The sequence below is a fragment of the Aulonocara stuartgranti genome, assembly GCF_965226115.1.
Source record: "Aulonocara stuartgranti genome assembly, chromosome: 17".
Lineage (NCBI taxonomy): Eukaryota > Metazoa > Chordata > Actinopteri > Cichliformes > Cichlidae > Aulonocara > Aulonocara stuartgranti.
Genome location: NC_138953.1, coordinates 29,911,026 through 29,931,294, shown reverse-complemented (window position 1 = coordinate 29,931,294; position 20,269 = coordinate 29,911,026). Strand labels below are relative to the sequence as shown.

The following is a 20,269-nucleotide window of genomic DNA, read 5'->3' as shown; positions in this document are numbered from 1 at the left end:
ATGATTTTAAAGGCAGAATGCATTGCTGGGTGCGTGATTTTATTCACCTGTGGCAATGGGACTAAAATTAAAGCTGAGTTCAAAGACTAAGAGGTGTGGCCCATTACCTTTATTGTTGGTGCATTGTTAGGCCAAAGTTTAAAAAAAAAGTATGATCTTGTTGAGATATATAAGGAGCTTTTTACTATTCTATATAATATTTCTCTTCTGCATTGTCCCGTTTCTTTCCTCTCACCCCAACAGTTGGGGTGAGGGGTGAGAGCCTGAGCCTGGTTCTCCCAGAAGTTCCTTCGTTTTAAAAGGGAGTTTTTCCATCCCACATCCCAAGTGTTTGCTCATTGTGGCTCAACTGATTGTTGGCAATTTTAATGTATTATTGTAGGGTCTTTACCTTCAAATATGAATCATTGTGCAATGAGGTGACTGGTGTTCTTGATTTAGCACTATATAATTAAAATGGAATTTGAAATGAATCTACAGTATCTGTAAGTATCCATCAGTATGTCAACAGATTTTTCAGTTATTTTAATGCTGTATTGATAATTAAGCTACTATTGGTAGCTTCAGTTAAGCAAAATGTGTGCTTATTTCTTTGACTGTAAATGAATTTGTCGTTTTATGATTGTGACCTTGCTTTGGTCATCATGCTTTTGTACATGTAAATTACGATACAAGTCCATGCCTGTGTTTTGTGGTGAATATAAAGAGAACGTGAACATCTAACATAGTCAGCCAGTCAGGGAGGTGTCCATTCACGTGACTTTTCGTGGTGCTATTTTGGCAAGGTTTTGCCTCTGATAGGTGTTCGCCGACTCTGTGTCTGTGTCCATTACATAGAGTGCTGCTATTTCACTCCACATTCCATGTCATCAAAGGTACCAAGAGAGATGTGTGAATCTGCCTGCTCAGACATACACACACCAGCACACACCAAAGTGGACTAAGACCACTCTTCTCTCTCGCCATAATTCAACACATTTATTCACTCCAGCTCTACCCTCACAGCCTGTTTCTATAAAAAGACATGGTCACAACATCCAATGGTCCATCTAATCCTCTTCCCTCCTCTAGTCAGGCTGTAATGAAATCCTCTATTGCCATACCAAAGGTTATTCTACCCTGTGACATAAGAAAATGATAAATGCCAGTGGTTATGATACTGAGTCAGCAGGGAGGAGTTTTGATGTATGTGTTTGTTTGTGTGTCTGACCTGGGTCTCAGACATGACATAGAGGTAGTGATGGTCAGAAGAGAAGGCCATGTCTCTGAGGATGGGTCCATTCTCCACAGCCTGCACAGTCTCATACTGAAGGGCACGGGAGGAGCCATCTACACGAATCTAAAAACGAGAAGAGAAGCACATTAAAAGATTAACATACTGCATTTATTATACATTTTCAATCACTCTTTCACAACCATTGCGCTCATGGGTACTGCAATCATGACATTAAAACTTCACATGAATCAACTGCTAAGTCCAATTACATAAATGTGTAACTGAGTAAATGGCTAAAGACATAACATCGAAATAAAGAACAGCTGAGGTGCAAATAAGAAACACAGGAGAGAAAACGGTTGCCTTCCAGGAAGGACTTGGCAGTGGAACAAAGGTGGTATCTAGGACAACAAAGCGTGCAAATACAAATGAAGGAATCATTTAAAAGGTAATTTTGGATGTTTTTATTAGCTAAACTGCCCAGGATATACTGACTTGGGATTTTTGCCTTGCATCAAGGCTGTCGGTGCTGTTGCTGAGAAGGACATCTTTCTCTATCACAGTTTAAGCCATTCAAAAGTGATTATGGTAATAAGGCATCTGGGCAAGAGGTGTGGTCTATGGGCCCCTAGGTGAGTTTATTCAGCAGAAAGTGCATGGAATTGAGCCCACGCACACTTGCTGATGTGATGGAAGTGGTCTGGGTTGTGCCAGAACATCTGCTTACATTTTGTTTCTCTCTCTCTCTCTCTCTTACACACACACACACACACACACACACACACACACACACACACACACACACACACACACACACACACACAATCAGATTGATTGTGTGTGCTGCAAATGATCCTTTCCAAATCTTGTCCTCTGGCTCCATTTTTCCAGTAACACAAAGTCCTGACTCTACCTAACTAAGCAACTTTCAGCACCCAATAGAATAGACAAACACACACAGACACACACGCACAGCCCTTTCTGGGTTTTTTTGACAGGTGTGAACTAAGTCTTGTTAAAGTTGTGATGACTCTTGGTAGTTCTTTGTGCTCTTCAGCACTTACGGGTTCACAGGTAACAGGCATAAACAGGAGATAATTGGATAGGAAGCAGATGGTCGACTAGACAGATGAGTCAATTTTTGATTAATTATAATAACCCTAGGACATCATACTCTGTGTTCTGTCTGAATATCATAACCTGATACACCTCAAGTTAAAGTCTCTTTCAGGTCAAGTAGCCTGACTGAACCGTTCAATAAAAGGTGGTTATCTTTGTTAAAGGCTGGATAAAAAGGACTAGTGGGCATTTACGTTTTTTAAACTTCATCTTAAGATGGATTTTGAGGAAATTACTCTAAGTTTTTCTCTCTCTCATGCCTTTGAATTTCCATCACTAAACTTTTAAGGTAATGTTAAGAAACTCAATCAGGATGTTCTTTATAGTAAGTGACAATGTTAGTTGGTTCTACTTTTCCTTTACTCTCTACATAACAAAAACCAAAAAATCTGCAGCTCTTTATAGTTCAAAGCAACTTTCTTTTTGTCTTTGCTTTGACAGTCAACTATTGTAGAGCAAAGAAAGAAACCTACTATAAGTATACTGGCTGCAGCTTAAGTGCTGCCCTGTCCTGCTGTTTCTACTGATATCCCATTTCACAACATCGCATTTCTTTAAACAGACACCTTGTTTAACCCCGACTTCACCCCACTCTCCCTCCTTTTTTGTTTCTCATTCATTCTCCTTCCTCTCTCTTTTTTTTCAGCCTCCTGCTTGGCTCGTGTAGTGACCTCGATCTCAAAGAACCTTGAGTTCTTTTTTTCCACTGGGAGCCATTGTATGCAGGGTCAGTTGCAAAGAAAGGAACAGAAGGCAAATAGGAGAGAAAGAAAGAAGAGAAGGAGGCAAGAAGAAAGAAACTTTCTTGTAAGCCAGAGCTCAATTCAGCAGGTGGGGTTATCTAATCTGCCCAATTGGGGATGTTAATTTTAGGTGCAAAGCATATACGCACAGCATTCATCATTTGTGCATGTGCATGCATGGAAACATGTATCAGTTTACCTCAACAGCATGTGATAAAGGTCTCAAGTCATTTGCTGTGTAGAGTTAAAGGGCTGACAGTCTATAGCGGTCACTGGATGTAGAGTTTTATTGTGTTGGGAGAGATCCACAGTCACCAAGGAGCGAAGAGGCTTCAAGGGGAAGTTCCTGTATATTATCCCTCAATCTGACCACCAACAAAACAAACGAGCCACCAGGGAGCATGGAGCACGTCTGCAAGAATGCAACGCTAGCTGGTTTAGTCACACTGGGACCAGAGGGGAACGCACAAGGGAGAAAGACTGATTTAAATCAAGGACCAGTGGTCTTGTTTGTACAATAATTGGCACATACAGAGGGGTTTGTAGCTTTTAAAACAGAGTTGTCTTCATCTTCTTTTATATCAATCTCTGCTCTTAGAAGAATTAATATAAAATATCCACTTAGTGCATGAAAAGTCCTTTATAATTAGACAAAAAAAGACTCAACAAACAAAACAGCATACTACTATACCACTTTTATTTTCTTGATTAAATGCTAAAATTAATGACATGGTTTGTTATGAACCTACTAATCCTACATTCATTATCAGAGACAGTAATTATGAATATATCTTAAAGTATTTTTTTTTCATCAGCCCCAAATCATTAAGGCAGCCACACTGGTGCTAGCCAATATTATCAGATTCCTTTTCAACAGTAATAAAGTGGATTAGCTGTTCTATGCTAAATGGATTACAATGCTAATCTCTGCTATCACATTAGCACTACACAATAGACATTCACTGCCAGACAGACTTCATTTTGCCTCAGAGTAGTGGGAAGGTGAGGGATGCACTAGGCCCACATATAGATGAACATGAACATGCAAGTGATTGTGTGTGTAGAAACATTAGCAGTTCACTGTCTCTCCCTTTCACACTCCTATACGCACACATACAGGCTTCCTGGCTGGAGATGCTTGTAGGAGATACTCTGGGAAGAGCCGGGAAATTTACTGGCACTTTTGACTCAGGGCGCACACACAGAGCATACAATATTTTTTTATATTCCCGACTGTGCCAGGAGGACCATGCAACTGATTCACACCATCACAGTTCACATATAGGAAAATCCTCCACAGAGTGACTACTTTGTCCAGATATAGCATCCACCTAGTGGCTGTGACAGACAACTACAACAGCTGCTATTATGAGCAGTCGGCTCTGCAGTGACAATGTTGTAGAGACACAAATAGGATCTTGTCTCAGTGATCATACTGTCTCAAGAATACATTTAGTGCATATAAAATATTTTTATATAGGCCTTTAAAGCTATTGGGCCCGACTATTACAGTCTTATTTGCAATCCACCAAAAAAGCATAAGCAGAATGTGAGTGCAGTGCTGATCAAAAAGAATGCATCTAACGGCTATAGATAATTTAATAAAACAGTCAGAGTGCAGAGAAAAACAAGCGGAACATCATATGAAGATGGTACTTCCTGCCTTGACTGTGTCCATGAAAAATCATATGCCTAAAGTCACCATTTCCCTCTCTCCATGGGGCTAACAGCTAGCAGAAGGTGTGATACAGACGGGGAAGCCGTTCGTTCCGGTGTGAAAACCACAGGATTACCCTTGCTCAGTTTGCTCATATTGGCACTCTATGCTACAAAAGCACATGGAAGGTATGGTATTTCCTCTAACTGCATGCTTGCGGGCTGGTAAAAGCATAATGTTCAAAAATAAACCCTGTGTGTTAAGTGTAGGGTTATTTTGTATAAGAAAAAAAGGGAAAAGCTGTAGAAATGTATCAGAGGACAGTAAAGAAAAAATACACTAAATAATATTATTGCAATATGAGGGACACAGACTGCTTGTAGTGTCATGGCTGAATCAACAGACACCTTCCATATCCGCAGTCAATAATGCTGTTGCCCCTCTGGAACCCTCTTCCACTAAAAATTGCCCTTTCAAATTCAGTACCTCTGGTTACACATCTTAGAACATCTATTGATTTGGGATAATCTCTGTGAACTTGGGCTGCGATTGTGTAGAAACCACTTTACATCAAATGGTGAGAAGGCTGGTCCGCATGTTAAGACTAGACTAGTTAATCATCAAGAGAAATAAAAATACTGCTGTGATTAAATGGAGACGCTACGGGTACGACCACAATATCTAGATAACAACACATTACCTAGAGCAAACTGAAGGTAGCACATCATTAGCTTTCCCTGCTTGGAGGGTCACAGTTGGAAGCTGGAGCATATCCCAGTTGACACTGAGCGAGAGGCGGGGAACACACTTGTTGCCAATCAATCACAGGGCTAACACAGAGACACAGTCAACAATTAGCGCTCACACCCACACCTGCAGTGTATGACCAATTTGCACTAGCCAGTTAACACGACATATGCTTACTGGCCACTTTATTGGGTACTGAGTTGTATCCCCTTGTGCCTCCAGAACTGCTTAAAATCTTTATGGTATAGATTTAACAAGGTGCTGAAACATTCCTCTGAGATTATGATCCAAATTGGCATTAAAGCATCACACAGTTGCTGCAGTTCTGTCATTTGCACTTAAGTGATATGAATCCCACTCCATCACATCCCAAAGGGGCTCTATTGGGAAAAGATCTGAAGACTGCAGAGGCCTTTTAATTACAGTGAACTCATTTTCATGTTCAAGAAATCACTTTGAGTTGATTTGAGCTTTGTGACACGATGTGTTAAAACTGGGGTCATAAAGGGATGGACATGGTCGGCAACAATACTCAGGTAGGCTGTGATGTTTAAACGATGCTCAATCATCACTGATAATAAGGGCTCCAAAGTGTGTCAGAAAAATACCACCCACACCAGTACTCCACCAACAGCAGCCTGAATTACTGACACAAAGCAGATTGAATCCACGTATTCATCTTGTTTATCCCAAACCTTGATGCTACCATCCAAGATGGCAGAAGTGGTTATGCAGTCCACTTCCATGTGCCTCGAAGTTCAGTGTCTTGTGGATTTGGAAAAGCTCTTCTGCATACCTCGATGAAAAGTTGAATGTTTTGCACTAAACAAAGTGAGTGTACATGGACTTTGGGAGGAAACTATTAAAATTGAGCTTCTGAAACAAACAAAAAACTTCAGGAGGGAAACTTTTTGAATATGAGTAAGGAGAGTGAGCGAGATTGAAAAACTTGTGTCCTTTCCTACTATGGCATGGATTTTGGGGTGGCAAAAGGAAGGCTTGTCACACAGAGTTGCAGTCTGTTTTGCATGGCACACTAACAGGCCATGGCTGGAACACACACCATGACCAACATGCTGCTAGGGGAAGCCAGAATAAGCTGCTGACTAAAGTATCACTACGGTCTGACACGTGTCATGCAACCACAGTGAGGTGAGTGGGCTGGAGCGGAAAGTCATCCAAAGTCATACAGCATGCTGGCAAAACTAAATTTCCACAATATTTGTGACAGAAATTTCCCTAATCCTGTGAAACATGCATATGGGCAAACTCAGTGGTCTGCCAGCATCTCTGCAGCTGAAAGGGTCATGAACCCTTGTGTTTTGGATATGCTAAAATAATGCTAGTTTTCATTGTTTATGCTTCTTTTTAGTCGATAGACATAAATATATACTTAAAACAGAGGTAGTTAAATAAATTGATTAAGGATGAATATTTAACAAATGTGGCTACAGGAAAGTAGTGGGAAACTCCTAAGATAAAGGGAAAATAGCTTCATTGGATACCAAGAAAGGAAAAGGTACAGATAGCCACATGAAGGAATATCCTTCAAAATAAAACAGGAAGTAACAGAATCTAACTAAGCTAAATGGAAAAATAGAATAAAGTCAATAAGAATTCAGATTTATACACCTATTAGTGTCACTTCACTGAAATATGAAGCAATTTAATTTAATTAAGAGACCTTGTACTATTTTCACAAGGTACATTTAAAGATTTACCCTATAAGAGACTTTCTCTGTCACTTTACTTATTCTGTCGGTTTTACAAACTAAGTATTTTCAAAGCTATGACAAAATACAAGCAGCACCATCAAGTTGTCTGCAGGTCATGTATATAGGAGCTTCAGCTTTTTCCAGTTTTAGATATCAGTCATAAACATTCTGGACAGAGCACAATACGGCCAAATGCCAAAAGACACCTCAGCCTGACTTGCCACACTCAGGCTCAGGTTTTCACCCTTGTTTTAAAGCAGACAGCAGAGTGTTAGGTATTCATCCAGGCAACGCAGGACATATATTAAGAGCCTAGAGAGAGACACAGGCAGACAGACAGAGACAAGGGAGAGCAACATTCACGGTGAAAGAGACAGGAAAAAAAAGAAGAAGCAACGTATCGTCACTACATAATGGCAATGTGTCTCTCCACGCGTTCTATTCATACCGACAGTAACACAATGGTGGCTGTCTGATTGCCCAAATCTGTCCAGCTCGCTAAAACATATGGCAGACTGAGAGAAAAGAGGACTTGGGGGGGGGGGGTGGTGAGCAGAAAGAATAACAGAAGGAAAGGGGGCTAGAGGCAGACTGGCTCCATCTCTCAGTGTCAATCAATGCCAGAAAAAACTCTGCACTTCCACATTCAGTGCCTCGATATTTAGCTTGAGGCGAGATGGACCGGTGCAACACTAGTGGGAGAGTGTAGATAATTTGACATTAATCTCAGGGTATTAACAAGGATGTCGCACCCAAATGTGGGATGCCAGGCTGGTCGTGCAGCATTGTTAGAATACAGAAATCTCATATGATCCGCTAGCTATTGCCAGCAAGAGTTATTAGGGACAATCAAAGACAGACACGTGGTTTTATCCTGAGAAGATGATGTCTGGCCAGGACGCTCTAAATCTGTTCCATTTCAACAAGTATTGTAGGTGACACATAAATTACTAATGCTATGGTTTTTCTTTCTACATCTACATTGTCTTTTGGCAGCGTATTTTATATTTTATGACAAGCTACAATAGAGTCATCTTGTACTTATTCAAATGGTACAACACTGACTCAGTGGTTTACAGCTTTCCTTTATGGAAGTAAAATATTCATTCGGTTTATTAAAGACAGATTTAAAATCTTTTCCCCCCTCTCAACTCAGCGCCTCTGTATTGGAGGATGAGTTGGCAAAAAAAAAAAACCCCACTGACTGGAACTGAACTCATTCTATGCTTTAATTCACTATTCTCTGTTTTATGTTTGCAATTAGGCATATCTGCTACACAGCAGGATTTTAATTAATGTCTTTCCCCGATGCCTTCTCTGTGAGAGAAGGTGCTTTGTGGGTGCAAATCAAGGAAATGTCATTGTTAGCGGGGAAGCAACTACAAAGATTTGCATGGCCATTGTCAAAAATGTGGAGAAATACGACTTCTACAATGGCGCCCCCGTTGAGTTTAAACTTCTTTGGGTTAATTTTCTGTAGATGATTTATTTTGGCTTGGCAGTTTAGGAATAGGAGGCATGGCACGATTAAAAACTAAAAACCCCAAAACAATTGCTGGTCTTTTTTTGATAGCTCCAGTTCTGTTCAGATTAAGCTGGTCGTCAGGGTGTACCCTGCCTGTTGCCCCATCATGACCCTGAAGCAGAAGAAGATGAATGGATTAACTACCTTTTAGATTTAACTGACTGACTTGTCCTGCACACAATCCAAATACAGCACAGACCATTTCCTTGCTGGTTAGAAAACTAAAACGCAGGTAGCAGATGACATAGATGTGGCAATATAAAGTAATAAATAGGGGAAGTTAAACACAGAATCAGACATAGCATATGTGCACTTAATGCGACTCCAGTAAATATTTTAACTACCTCCCTCCTGAGATCTGACACTAAATCAGGCCGAGCTGCAGGGGGACCCCTGGTTCGGTGACTGACCGCTGTAGCATTTAAGGTGTGGTACCTGTTAGCCTGCAGGCCCATGTGGCCTACTAATCTAACCTTATCCACCTGCTGAGAGATAGAGAAGGCAAGAAGAGAAGCGGAGGACAAGAATGTTATTGTGGGAGATGATCGTGTTGGAAAGGGGACAAGTGTCCGGAGGCTTCCTAACTTTCCCCCCTGCTCTCCTCTCGTCCCTCAATCGCCTCCGTGGCTTCAAAGGATGAGTGACAGGTTTCCTCACTATCATTGCCTTCAATTTTGAGCTGCCTTAGAGCACTGTGACCAGGCAGGGGGCTCACAGCTCAGCTTTTGTTACTCATTTCCCGGCTCTGCTATTTCTCCGCTCTTTTTCCATCTCTCTCTCTCTCTGCTGTTCTGTCTCCATCTTTAAGTCATGAGGTTGTCTAAAATACCTGCAGGCTTTTGGCCAGTTCAATCTAGAGAACATTTGTGACCTCTTGACTTCTGATGTCTCACTCAGTTTATCTCATTTACTTTTTCTCTGCCCATTCTGAAATTTCTGAAAGGTCTCTTCTGTCACAGCTGGGACTCTGTACTTTACATGTTATCTTCCATTCACTGTCTGCAATTGCCTTACATGTCTTTAGATTAAAGATCATTCACACATGTAGATGTCTTGAAGACTTTTTTTTTTTTTTGCTTCATTACTCAATACAAAGTCTCTTGGAATATGGTTAGTGTTCATTGTTGCTGAAGTCTGTGTGGAAGTGGGCAGGAGGGATCCAGTGGGCAAAAATACTTTGCTCTTTCTCTGCAGTTGGCATCAGCTGCTCCATCTCATATGCTTATGTCGAGCTTTATGTCTTTGTCGACTACTGTTTTACTTCTGGCAATTTCCCTTGCATTATGGATCACCCAGTCTGTCTTATTTGGAGTCATATCAGGAAATTAGATGTGAAAGGTGGACCTGACCTACCTCATTAGTGCAAACAAATTACTAGCCAAGGAAAGCCCATATGCATATTTGTCATTCAAAGCTATCATTTCGCCTAAAGTTCTATGTTACTTCATTTAGTCTGCAGTGATAAGAGCTGCTGTTCCTGAAACCTATGCTGCAGCGACTGGCAAAGGCAACAGCATAATATGAGGGCATATCACCACCCGTGTCTCTATTAGCGGTGGAACCTGGTGGCAGTGCCACTGAGTAGAGTGAACCCCATTATATTTTGAGACCAGAGGCCATAGTGTGAGAGCTAAAAGGCTTTGGGACCCATTAATGAAGTCAACATGCCCCCTGGAGAAGTGAGGGCACCATATCAGCCTATTGTATCAAACCAAGCCTTTCAGCTGACACAGCATTGCAGAAAACCAGAGCTACAGATGCAGCTCATCGGGATGGATGTAGCTCACAGTCGATTGAAGAGTGTACTGTATACGAAGACAAGTATTATACTCTGAGGGCTATGGTTTATGTGTGACATAAACGGAAATGCTGTATATGGGCATTTGTCCGCACTCTGAGAATTGCAGGGCCCAGGACACTGGACATGTGACAAAGCAAAAGATGGTTAGCTTGATGTTAGAGAAGCAGAGGAAACATGAAAAAGCAGCAAATGCTCAAAAGGAAAACAATGGGAATAAACATCTACCTGTTTCCTGTTTTCTCTCTTTCCATTTCCTTTAATACACTGGATCTATTTTTATTGTTATCATCCTATTTAATATATTTCTAATAAAGCTTATAGTTAGGGCTGGATCAGATGAGCCTGGACCATTATAACTGTCTTTATACACCGTTGCTGTATTTAAACATTAGCACTCTGTCCCTCTCCTATAACTTGCTTCTTGTCCTGTCCTCTTTCTGCTGTCTTCTCTTTACCCTCAGCTCCAACTGGTATTGGCAGGTGGCTGGCCCCCCGGAAACTGGTTCTGCCAGAGTTCCTGTTAAAAGGTAGTTTTTCCTTCCCGCTGTTGCCAAGTACTTGCTCATAGGGGATCGTGCGATTGTTTGCACTGACTGTACAATATAGCACTGCATGTTGAATAAGCCAGCACAGATCTGAATTATTCCATCTCCAAAGGGGAAGAGAAACATGTGGCATCTGATCCGATACAGGTAGGGCACTAACTCAGCAGGTGCCTATGATGGTCTCTGAAACCCAGCCATGCATCAACAAAGGCAAGGAAGATCAAGACTGCTGGGAATTTTTTCAAAAATCACACAACTCTGCAAAATAGTTTGGGGCAATAAAAATAAAGTGATGATATTCCCAAAAGTAAATGATTAACACACGCAGAAGCAGTTAATAACTAAATTAAATCTACATTTGGTTTAACCACTCTTCGCCTGTGAAGTAGAGGTAATGCTCCTTGTTACATTTAAGCACAGATTTGCAAATTACTTGCAGTAATGATGTTGAACTTTTCTACTGTGAATTTGAACCGTCTCAGTTGATATTTCTCTTCATGTAATTCCAAAGTCACCAGTGCTAAAAACAGGGCTTTACAAGGACCATCCTGCTGCTCTGATGGTGCTGAAGCACACATAAGAGTTTTAACATCTTAAGTGCAAAAAAGTTTTATTTAATTACAACAACTGTTTTTCCTTTTTTTGTATTTATCAGAACTTTTGTTTATTTTTTTTAAAAAAATATCAACTGGGAACTTTTAACTGAATTTTTTATCAGTTATCTAAATCCTGCTTCCCTCGCTGTCAATCACCAAATTATCTAACCACTGAGGATAACGAGCGGAGGATCTGTTTGTTGGTAAACCTTTGATCAGTCTTACACATAACAGGTGTATATTTCTCTTTGGGATGAACATGAGGTTGGGAGATAAAGGTCCAATGACAGACTTTGATCAGCATTCAAAGGATCACTCGCAAACACCCCCCTCTGTGACCTTTATGCATCTCTTAGCAAGGGGTAACAGGGGTAGAGTGTAGCCTTTTCTTAACAGAAACATACTCTGCTTCTATAAATGTCAATCAGTAGCATATCCAACAACGGTGCTAGAGAAGGGTCAAGTCCACAAAAAGATGTCTGGGTCTGATAATGGCCTAATGACAGGCTCTGATCAACTTTAGCCAAGGTGAAAGCACGACTTTGAGAAGTCTTTTTCCATTCTTTACCAAAAAAAAATCTTTGTTTTAGTGGTTTTCTATCTCTTTTTTTACCTGCTTATCAGTCTGCCCTCTTTTCTCTGGTCAATACTTATTTTCGGCTTGTTTACCAGGACAAATAGAGCAGTTCATTGACTTCAAGGGTGTGATTGGTGTCCTGGGAGATAAACACAAACATATAAATACACACAAACTTACACTAATACAAGTGCAAAAGAACCCCCCAAAAAATAACAAGAAAAAGCTCAACAATGCTGGACTTTTAACCACTAATGTGGCAAATAAAGAGTCGACAAAAAGGCAGTGTGTATCTGTGTGTGTGTCTATATGTGTGTGTGTGTGTATGTGTGAGTGCGCACAGGTGTGTGAATAATAGATGGGGAGCTGAGAGCCAGACGCTGTCTGAGAGCAGACTTCATCCTGGATCCTGTTACCACACACTGCCATCAGAATAACTCTAGAGACACAGGCATTCTCTTACACACACACAAACACACACACATGCCTAAAGTTCAAGCACAAAATATGTACACAGTTTTGTGCCCACACAATCCACACCAGAATCCAAAAAGGTCATCTTAACACTACCTCTTTCTTGAGTCTCTGGTCAGGTATAATCACAGAACTGGGTAATGTGACCTTGGAATAGAAAGTTTTCTTAAAAACCCACAACTGTGAGGAAGGAAACTGTTTTTAACATTTTCCTGAAAATATGGTATTCTTGTTTGGTAACATTTTAGCAGAATCACACATATGCACAGATTCAATTTATTGATACCTGACTTCAGCCGAAGACCACTCATATTCATGAATTCATAAATTATCGATGCTCTTACCTTTCAGACCTGGGCAGATCTGTGTGTCTATGCATGTACGCACCAACATGTGCTCTGGAAACATTCATTGTCTACCATTCAGTTCAATGTTGTGGTGATTTATGAGCTTCCTACCAAAGTTTCTGAGTAAATAGGAAAGCACCTCAAATACAATTCCTCAGAGATAAGCAGGTGCAAGTCTCTGTGTTCCGCCCTTACAAGTGTGATTGTGTGTATGTGTGCATATATTTGTGCATTCCCTTGTTTTTCATCCCCAAGGGCACTTCCTTTTTCCTTTCTCATCTCTCCTCCTTGCCTTTATTCCTTTATTAAACAGACTGGCACACTCCCTCTATTATACCTGTTTTCCCACTGAAGTGAAAAATTGCATTGCTGGTCTAGCAGAGAGAGAGGGAGACAGAGAGGCAGACAGTGAGAAAATGAAAAACAAGGAGGAGGATGGGGAGCGCGAGGAATAACACTGCACTAAACCCTTGAGGCATGTGTTGATTCACCAACTGCTATAATAATGGAAACGTTGGAGGAAAGAGAATGAAAAAGAGCAAGGAGACTAAAGGCCAATGTCCACTGAAAATGGCTTGGATGCAGTCCATGACGCCTGTTTATGTGTCTGGAAAAAAAATACATAACTGTTGTTTTAACAGTTTTCTAGTCAGTCAGCCGCACAGGGCCTGCAAAAGCAAAGCCTCATGATACAGTTTTTACAAGCGCAGTTAATGTGCATTTCACATACTGCAGGAATCTGCATGCATCACTGGATCAAAACGATTATCAGTGTGTCGTGACAGATGCCAAATAATCAAAACTGTGTGCTCGTTTTGCTTAAACTGTAGTTAGTCTTTTGGAACTAATAATGCCTAGTTAAAGAATGCTAAAAGATTCATTTTTAGAAGAAATAACAAGGATTTTGTTCCCTAAAAGTATACTTTATGTATAATGAGTTAAGTGCAATAACAAAAGAAAAACAGCTTACGTAAAATTAGCCCGAGCATGTGTTTTCTTAACTTGGTAACCATGCATACAAATGTAATACTTAAAGTCCTGCACACAGGTGATTGAAATGTGTGACCATGGACTCCCTCTTTTGTAATTATTTGAGAGCAATGTTTCTTCTTCCTGTGTTTGCTTGGCAATGCAAATACTCTGCAAGCAAGAATTTGGCTTTGCTATGAAAGCCCTCCTGCTTCATAACAAAAAAATGCCCATTAAAAGAGAAATACGAGGAGACAGACCAGATATACTGCACGTATCCCACAGAAACAGGTCAGTTGCTTAAGGTCACTTTTATTTTATTTTCTCCTGTCCATGTCTTATTCTCACTCCAAACATCCACCGGAGGCGAGCACATTAATCACAGCACATAACGCAATTTCATTTCTATGTCTCACCGTATGGGGTACAATACCTCACCCTGAATTATGTCTGACATACTAGAAATATACCATTAGGCTGAGACCCTACTTTAACTTTAATACAGTAACAGGGTTGCTGGAGGGCTTGGCACAAAAAAATAAAAAATAAAAACAACAACAAAAAAAACATAATGTATTGCTTTGTGTGACACTTATTACTTGGTGGTATGGCAATTGCTTTCCGTTGTGATGTAAGCTAAATAATGCATTCCGTCTATTCCTGACCTGGTCGTGCATTGCTTGCTGAAAGCATATCCCCTCTCTTATAATGAAGACATCCCAACTACTGTACAGTATATTCCACCTCTTACACTGCCGCTGCAGGAGGGTTTTTCTAAAATTAGCACTGATTTATCAGGGGAGCACATTAGAGTTTCACGCCCATGCATTATGTGATAGTATAAAAGCAGTGTATTGTGCATGATAATAGAGGCTTCACAGTGGGAGTCAAATAACTTCACCCAATAAATAAATGAGCGTGTTGTTTCAGGATGGCTGGTTATCTAATCACAAAGACAAGGGAATAGATAAAAAAAAGAAGCATGCAATCATGTTCAAATGAAACTATACTTTAGCAAATGTGTTACACATAAGCATGTGTGTATGTGTGAGCCTGTGGGTGATTACACAGGCAAAACAGGAAAAAAAAAAAAAAACCCACACACACATACTGCTGTAGAGTGACACATTTAATCCTGTATCACTAACCTGTTGCCTGAATTGTTTCCTCTTATTGACTGGTCATACAAGCATGTCTACTCCATGCCTGGGCTAAAGACTTAGCCTTTGGATTTTTACAGTGCCCTGTAGTTAGAGCAGTAAAAGCAACCAGGACACTGACCTGATTTCTAAGGTTCAGACGTATAACTTTTACCAACTCACCTGCCTGCTTATGCACTCTTTAAAACACGCATAAACTTCCATTTCAACATCATAAAAGCCAAACTAATGGCTATAATCACCCAACAGATAATGTTTATAGGTTTAGAATTTAATTATGGGATTGACTGGAATTTATAGAGTGCTCTTCTAGTCATACAGACCACTCAATGTGCTTTAGACTTCAAGTCACATTAAACCATACATTCATGCAGTATTTTACCTCTCTCACATCCGAAGAATAACCAGTTAACCTGACATGTGTGAGAGGAAGCCATGTAAGCCCAGGGAAAATATGTATATCCATATATCCATACACCCTTATCCACAGTATTTTTGCTGTGCTAACCACTATATGCACTCTGCATTTAGTTGAACTGAATTTTACTTTATTTATAAGGTGCCAAATAGCCAACACTCTTGCACCATCTGCCACAACTAGTTGTAAATAGAAATAATAGCATAACTACTTTCAAAAGATCAGTTAAGACTTTAAAAGTATATCTTTAAGAGATGATAAAGTTAATACAAAGTGACACTCAGTGCTTTTGAAACTTTGCCTGCAGCCTAAAACATATGTTTGGTATACTCTTCTGTATTTTTACTATTCAAACAGTTTATTTAAGGCATTGGGATAATTCGTCTTGGTTGCTATGAAAGTTCAGCTAATACTCAAAGTCATTCTCAGGCTTACTTCTCCCATTCCTCCTCTTTCTCCCTTTCCTGTCTCCACCGCCTCCCAGCCTTGTTATCCACATCCCTTTTTTCCCCCGTCTACCTATTCTGCCCCGTTTACGATGTGGTATATCAAGGTATGACAAGAAAACAGACAAACCATGTGCCACTGGCAGAGCAGAGCAGCAAGCCTGAATGACAGAGAATAAGAGACAAAGAGAAGAGATTGAGAGGAACCGAGACACATCACCTGCAGAATGTTAGATAAAGATGGGTATAAGCTGCACTAAAACTTGAAGACAGATAAAAGTTAATTCTTTTTCGGGGAGAGACAGAGTGAGAGAGGAATCTAAGAGGATATTTGGTGAATAGGGCCTGTCAGCTTGCATTGCGCAGAAATCCTCTTATACCTCAAAATTTCAATTAGGTGGGGAAGCGTTTCGGTGCGGTGCGCTTCTCTCATTCTGCACAGGAAGTACAAGGTGCATGAGGAGGGATTTGTCACAGCAGCGACAGGCCTTCTCCACCTACATTATGATTCAAAGACACACACACACACACACACTCTCGCTCTCTCTCTCAAAGAGTGTGCCCCCCCCCCCAAATGCCAAAGCCATTTCGAGTGACAACAGTGGTACACTTGATGCTACTTCAATGTTCAGTGAGCAGTGTTGCAATTGAGTTTGTTCCACTGAAGAGGATCTGAAATTTAAACTCCACAGGTTTGTGTTGTGCTTCTGTCATCTGTATGACAGCTACAATTACACTATGTGTCAACCCTCTCTAAATGACACTGACTTAGAGTAATTACAATGCCAAATGTAACAGCCCATTTTCATGGTCTGCTTTTATTTAATTCACACCTGAGTGTTTTGCTTTCCTTCTGCATTGTCTGTCGCCAGCAGAGGTGTGGACTCGAGTCACATGACTTGGACTCGAGTCAGACTCGAGTCATTAATTTTATGACTTTAGACTTGACTTGAAAAAATGTTCTAAGACTTGTGACTTGACTTGGACTTTTACACCAATGACTTGGGACTTGAATTGGACTTGAACCGGTTTACTTGAAAAGACTTGATATTTTACCCCAAATATAAAATTTAACATGCATATTATATAGAGATTGAAAATGTGACGTCATTCACGGGTAGAACCGCAAAGGATTCTGGGAACTCGTGGCAAGCGGTACTAGCGCACGCAGGCTTTCAATTAAAATCAGTTATACAGCGATAAAAAGAAACACAAAAATGTCAAGAAGCCGTTGTATTATTAACTGCAATAGCCGGTCGCATGACAGCCACGGGAAGCCGACGGGTAAAGAGATCGGTTGTTATCGGATTACGTCGTTGAAGAGAAATTGTTCGAGCCATGTTTCCGAAGTAACAAAGACGCGACGGATGGCCTGGATTGCAGCCATTCAAAGATCAAATATAACATCCCAGAACCCTCCAGCTCACAGGTTAGTCTGCTCCAAGCATTTACACGAAGGTCAGTGTTTTTTAGTAGTTAATACGTCATTTTCATAACATAATTAGTGATATAGGTTACAAGCAAGTCTGGCGCTGAACAGAAATGGTCGCGCTATGCTCCTTTATTTATTGTGCATAAATAGTGAATTGTCCTGACACAATATTGCGTTTCGCTTCTGTTATTATGGTACATTGACAAAAACATACACTTTTATTCACAGGATAAAACAGTTGTTTTGTATCACTAATTGCCCAGTACGATTACAGCATACAATATTATTGTCACTGCTACATTTCTGTGATGCTACCAGAAATTATTTCCACTACTAATTAATTACCGTTGAGCTCAAAGGTCCTATTAATAAACGGTTAACGAATGTGTATTTATGAAGACGATTTGTGAGACTGGTAAACTTATGATACGTACGATGGTCTTTACTTTCTACACGGTGCATTTCAAGGTCCTGCACCCATCCGGCGGTAAACTGTACCTGGGCTTGTTGCAGTGACCTGAAGTTACTAAACTTCATGAGTGTGTGCACTCACTCCAAGAACCGTATGATTATAAATATGCATATAAATATGCTAAGATGAGATAGCTGACTTCATCTAACTAGCAAATGTTGTCCAGGCTACGTTGGTGATACAGTTTTTTTTAATGTGTATGATATTTTTGTCATGCGATTTTAAAGCTGGTCCTACAACCGCATCCAAGAATAACATGCAGCGTATCTCAGAACTGTCGGTGAAAATTATTCTTGGAGCTAAGTTTAATTGAGCTGCATTTTAAAGAGGTGCAATTTCACAATTTGTGTATATTTTCTAAGTTCACTATTTTGTCATGTGTTGAGAAAAACACAGATTTTAAAATTACATGGTCTAATATTTACATTTAGCATAACTGCAACATTATTTTTTCATTTTTTTTTTTTTAAAGACTCGAAAGGACTTGAAATTCAAAGTTTCAGACTTGTGACTTGACTCGGACTTTTACACCAGTGACTTGAGACTCGACTCTGACTTGCCTGACATTACTTGAGACTTGACTTGAGACTTGAGGATAAAGACTTGAGACTTACTTGAGACTTGCAAAACAATGACTTGGTCCCACCTCTGGTCGCCAGCTCCCTTAAAGCCTCACAGGTGTCCCCTTAAAAATCACCCCAAGTAGTATCAACTAGAACTGATGTGCATGTAGATTATGCAAGGCAAAAAAGACTGTGTTACATCACTTATCTGAAGTCCTTTTCCTGAAATTTCTGACCATTTGATAAATAAAACCCCACTTAAAAAAAAAAAAATCATGGTTTTTTTTTTTTAAATCCATTACTATTCTTGGTAATTTTCCATTGGAGAAACAGCAAAAAATCCTTTGATGCCAAAATGTTTTGTATGCAGGTTTAAAAAAAAAAAACAACCTTGAACTTCTTTAACTGAATATGTAAGATCATTTTTGCAAAATGTTGCACCATCACAAGATTTTTTTTAAATTATTTCTATTAACAAAACAGCATGAAGTTCAAAGAGGACTTGGATCCAAGTGTGCTGCATAATCAAAAGGAAACTTTTGTCCTTCTGGGTGTGATAAAACTTTATTCACCCGAGCAACTGCCTTCAAACATGGGTGACAAAAAAGCTTCAGCAAAGCCTGACAGGTCAAGAAATATGAGAAGCCAGAAGATGTGCAATTACCAAGTTTTTAAGAGGCAGTATACTTAAGAGTAAAGCAGAATATATTTTCTTGGCTGCAAGGCAATAGAAAAAAAACCCTACTCATAACCACTGTCGTGATATTTCTATTCCCTTTTCTAACATTTTCCTTCTCCTTTTGGTCCCATTTCCAGGCAGGTTTACTGCAGCTATCCACTATGTCCTTCATCTTCTCACTATCCTAACTCCCTCCCCTCCAAGCAATTTACTCATTTTGCTATCTAACCCTTCAGCATTCTTCACAAACTATCCATCTTGTTAACTCTCAGTCCCACACTTCCACAAACCTTCTCTCCCCAAATCTTTTTGCCCTTTCTTTCTCTGTCTATCTAGCCCTTCTGGTCCTTTCTTTCCCTAAACTCTATCCTGTCGTTCTGTTCTCTCACCTTTCCTCCCGCTTTACTCTATTCCCAGACTCCCAGCTGGCTTTCATCTTCCCCAGGTTAGATTACTGTAAGGCACTGCCTGTCTGCCAGCATTCCTGAAAGCTTTTCATCTCTGCTCTGATTCATCTGGGGAGACAGACAGAGAGAACGAAGAAGAGAGTGAGGAAAATAGAGAAAAGGGAGAACTGAAGAGGATGCTAGGAGAGGAGAGACAGAGGAACAGCGATGAAGGAAGAGCGTAAGCCAAAGAGAGAGATAGAAAGCTGTGTTGCGTTGCGGCTATGGATTTCAGAGCCTTCAGTGGTTAACCTGCACTGCACACTGCACCGTGGGCTGATGGGAAATTTCCCTGCTGGTCTCTTGACTGTCTGTGAAACGCCCACTCAGAGCAGAAAGCCCACCTCTCTGGGGACACACAAATCTGCTCACCCATATATGTACACGCAGTGGCTGAAGCAACATGCAAAGGAATCCTTTTACACATACGCAAACTGCATACAAAAAAAAAGACATTATCATCTGAGCAAACACTACAAGAAAATTTAAATAACAAGAGTTTAAACAGAGAGAATCGTGCATAAAAATTAAATAGGAGAACCAAAAAAAAGATCACGATAAGGACCAGTTACTGTTTACTCCTGCTGAAAAGCTCACTTATGAAACATACGCCCTTCCCAGC

General features: G+C 40.3%; 1 protein-coding gene across 4 annotated transcripts in view; it reads right to left on the bottom strand.

The window, feature by feature from the left end:
* plxna4 (plexin A4) overlaps positions 1–20,269 on the bottom strand; it is a 255,363-nt gene that overhangs the window by 117,089 nt on the left and 118,005 nt on the right. For 3 of the 4 annotated variants that reach the window (XM_082509992.1, XM_082509991.1, XM_082509990.1), the window contains exon 4: positions 1,211–1,339. In XM_082509992.1, coding sequence (XP_082366118.1) covers positions 1,211–1,339 — 129 coding nt within the window. Of the gene's footprint in view, positions 1–1,052; positions 1,120–1,210; positions 1,340–20,269 lie in introns of those variants that run through there. The other variant, XM_082509993.1, reaches the window with a different exon arrangement.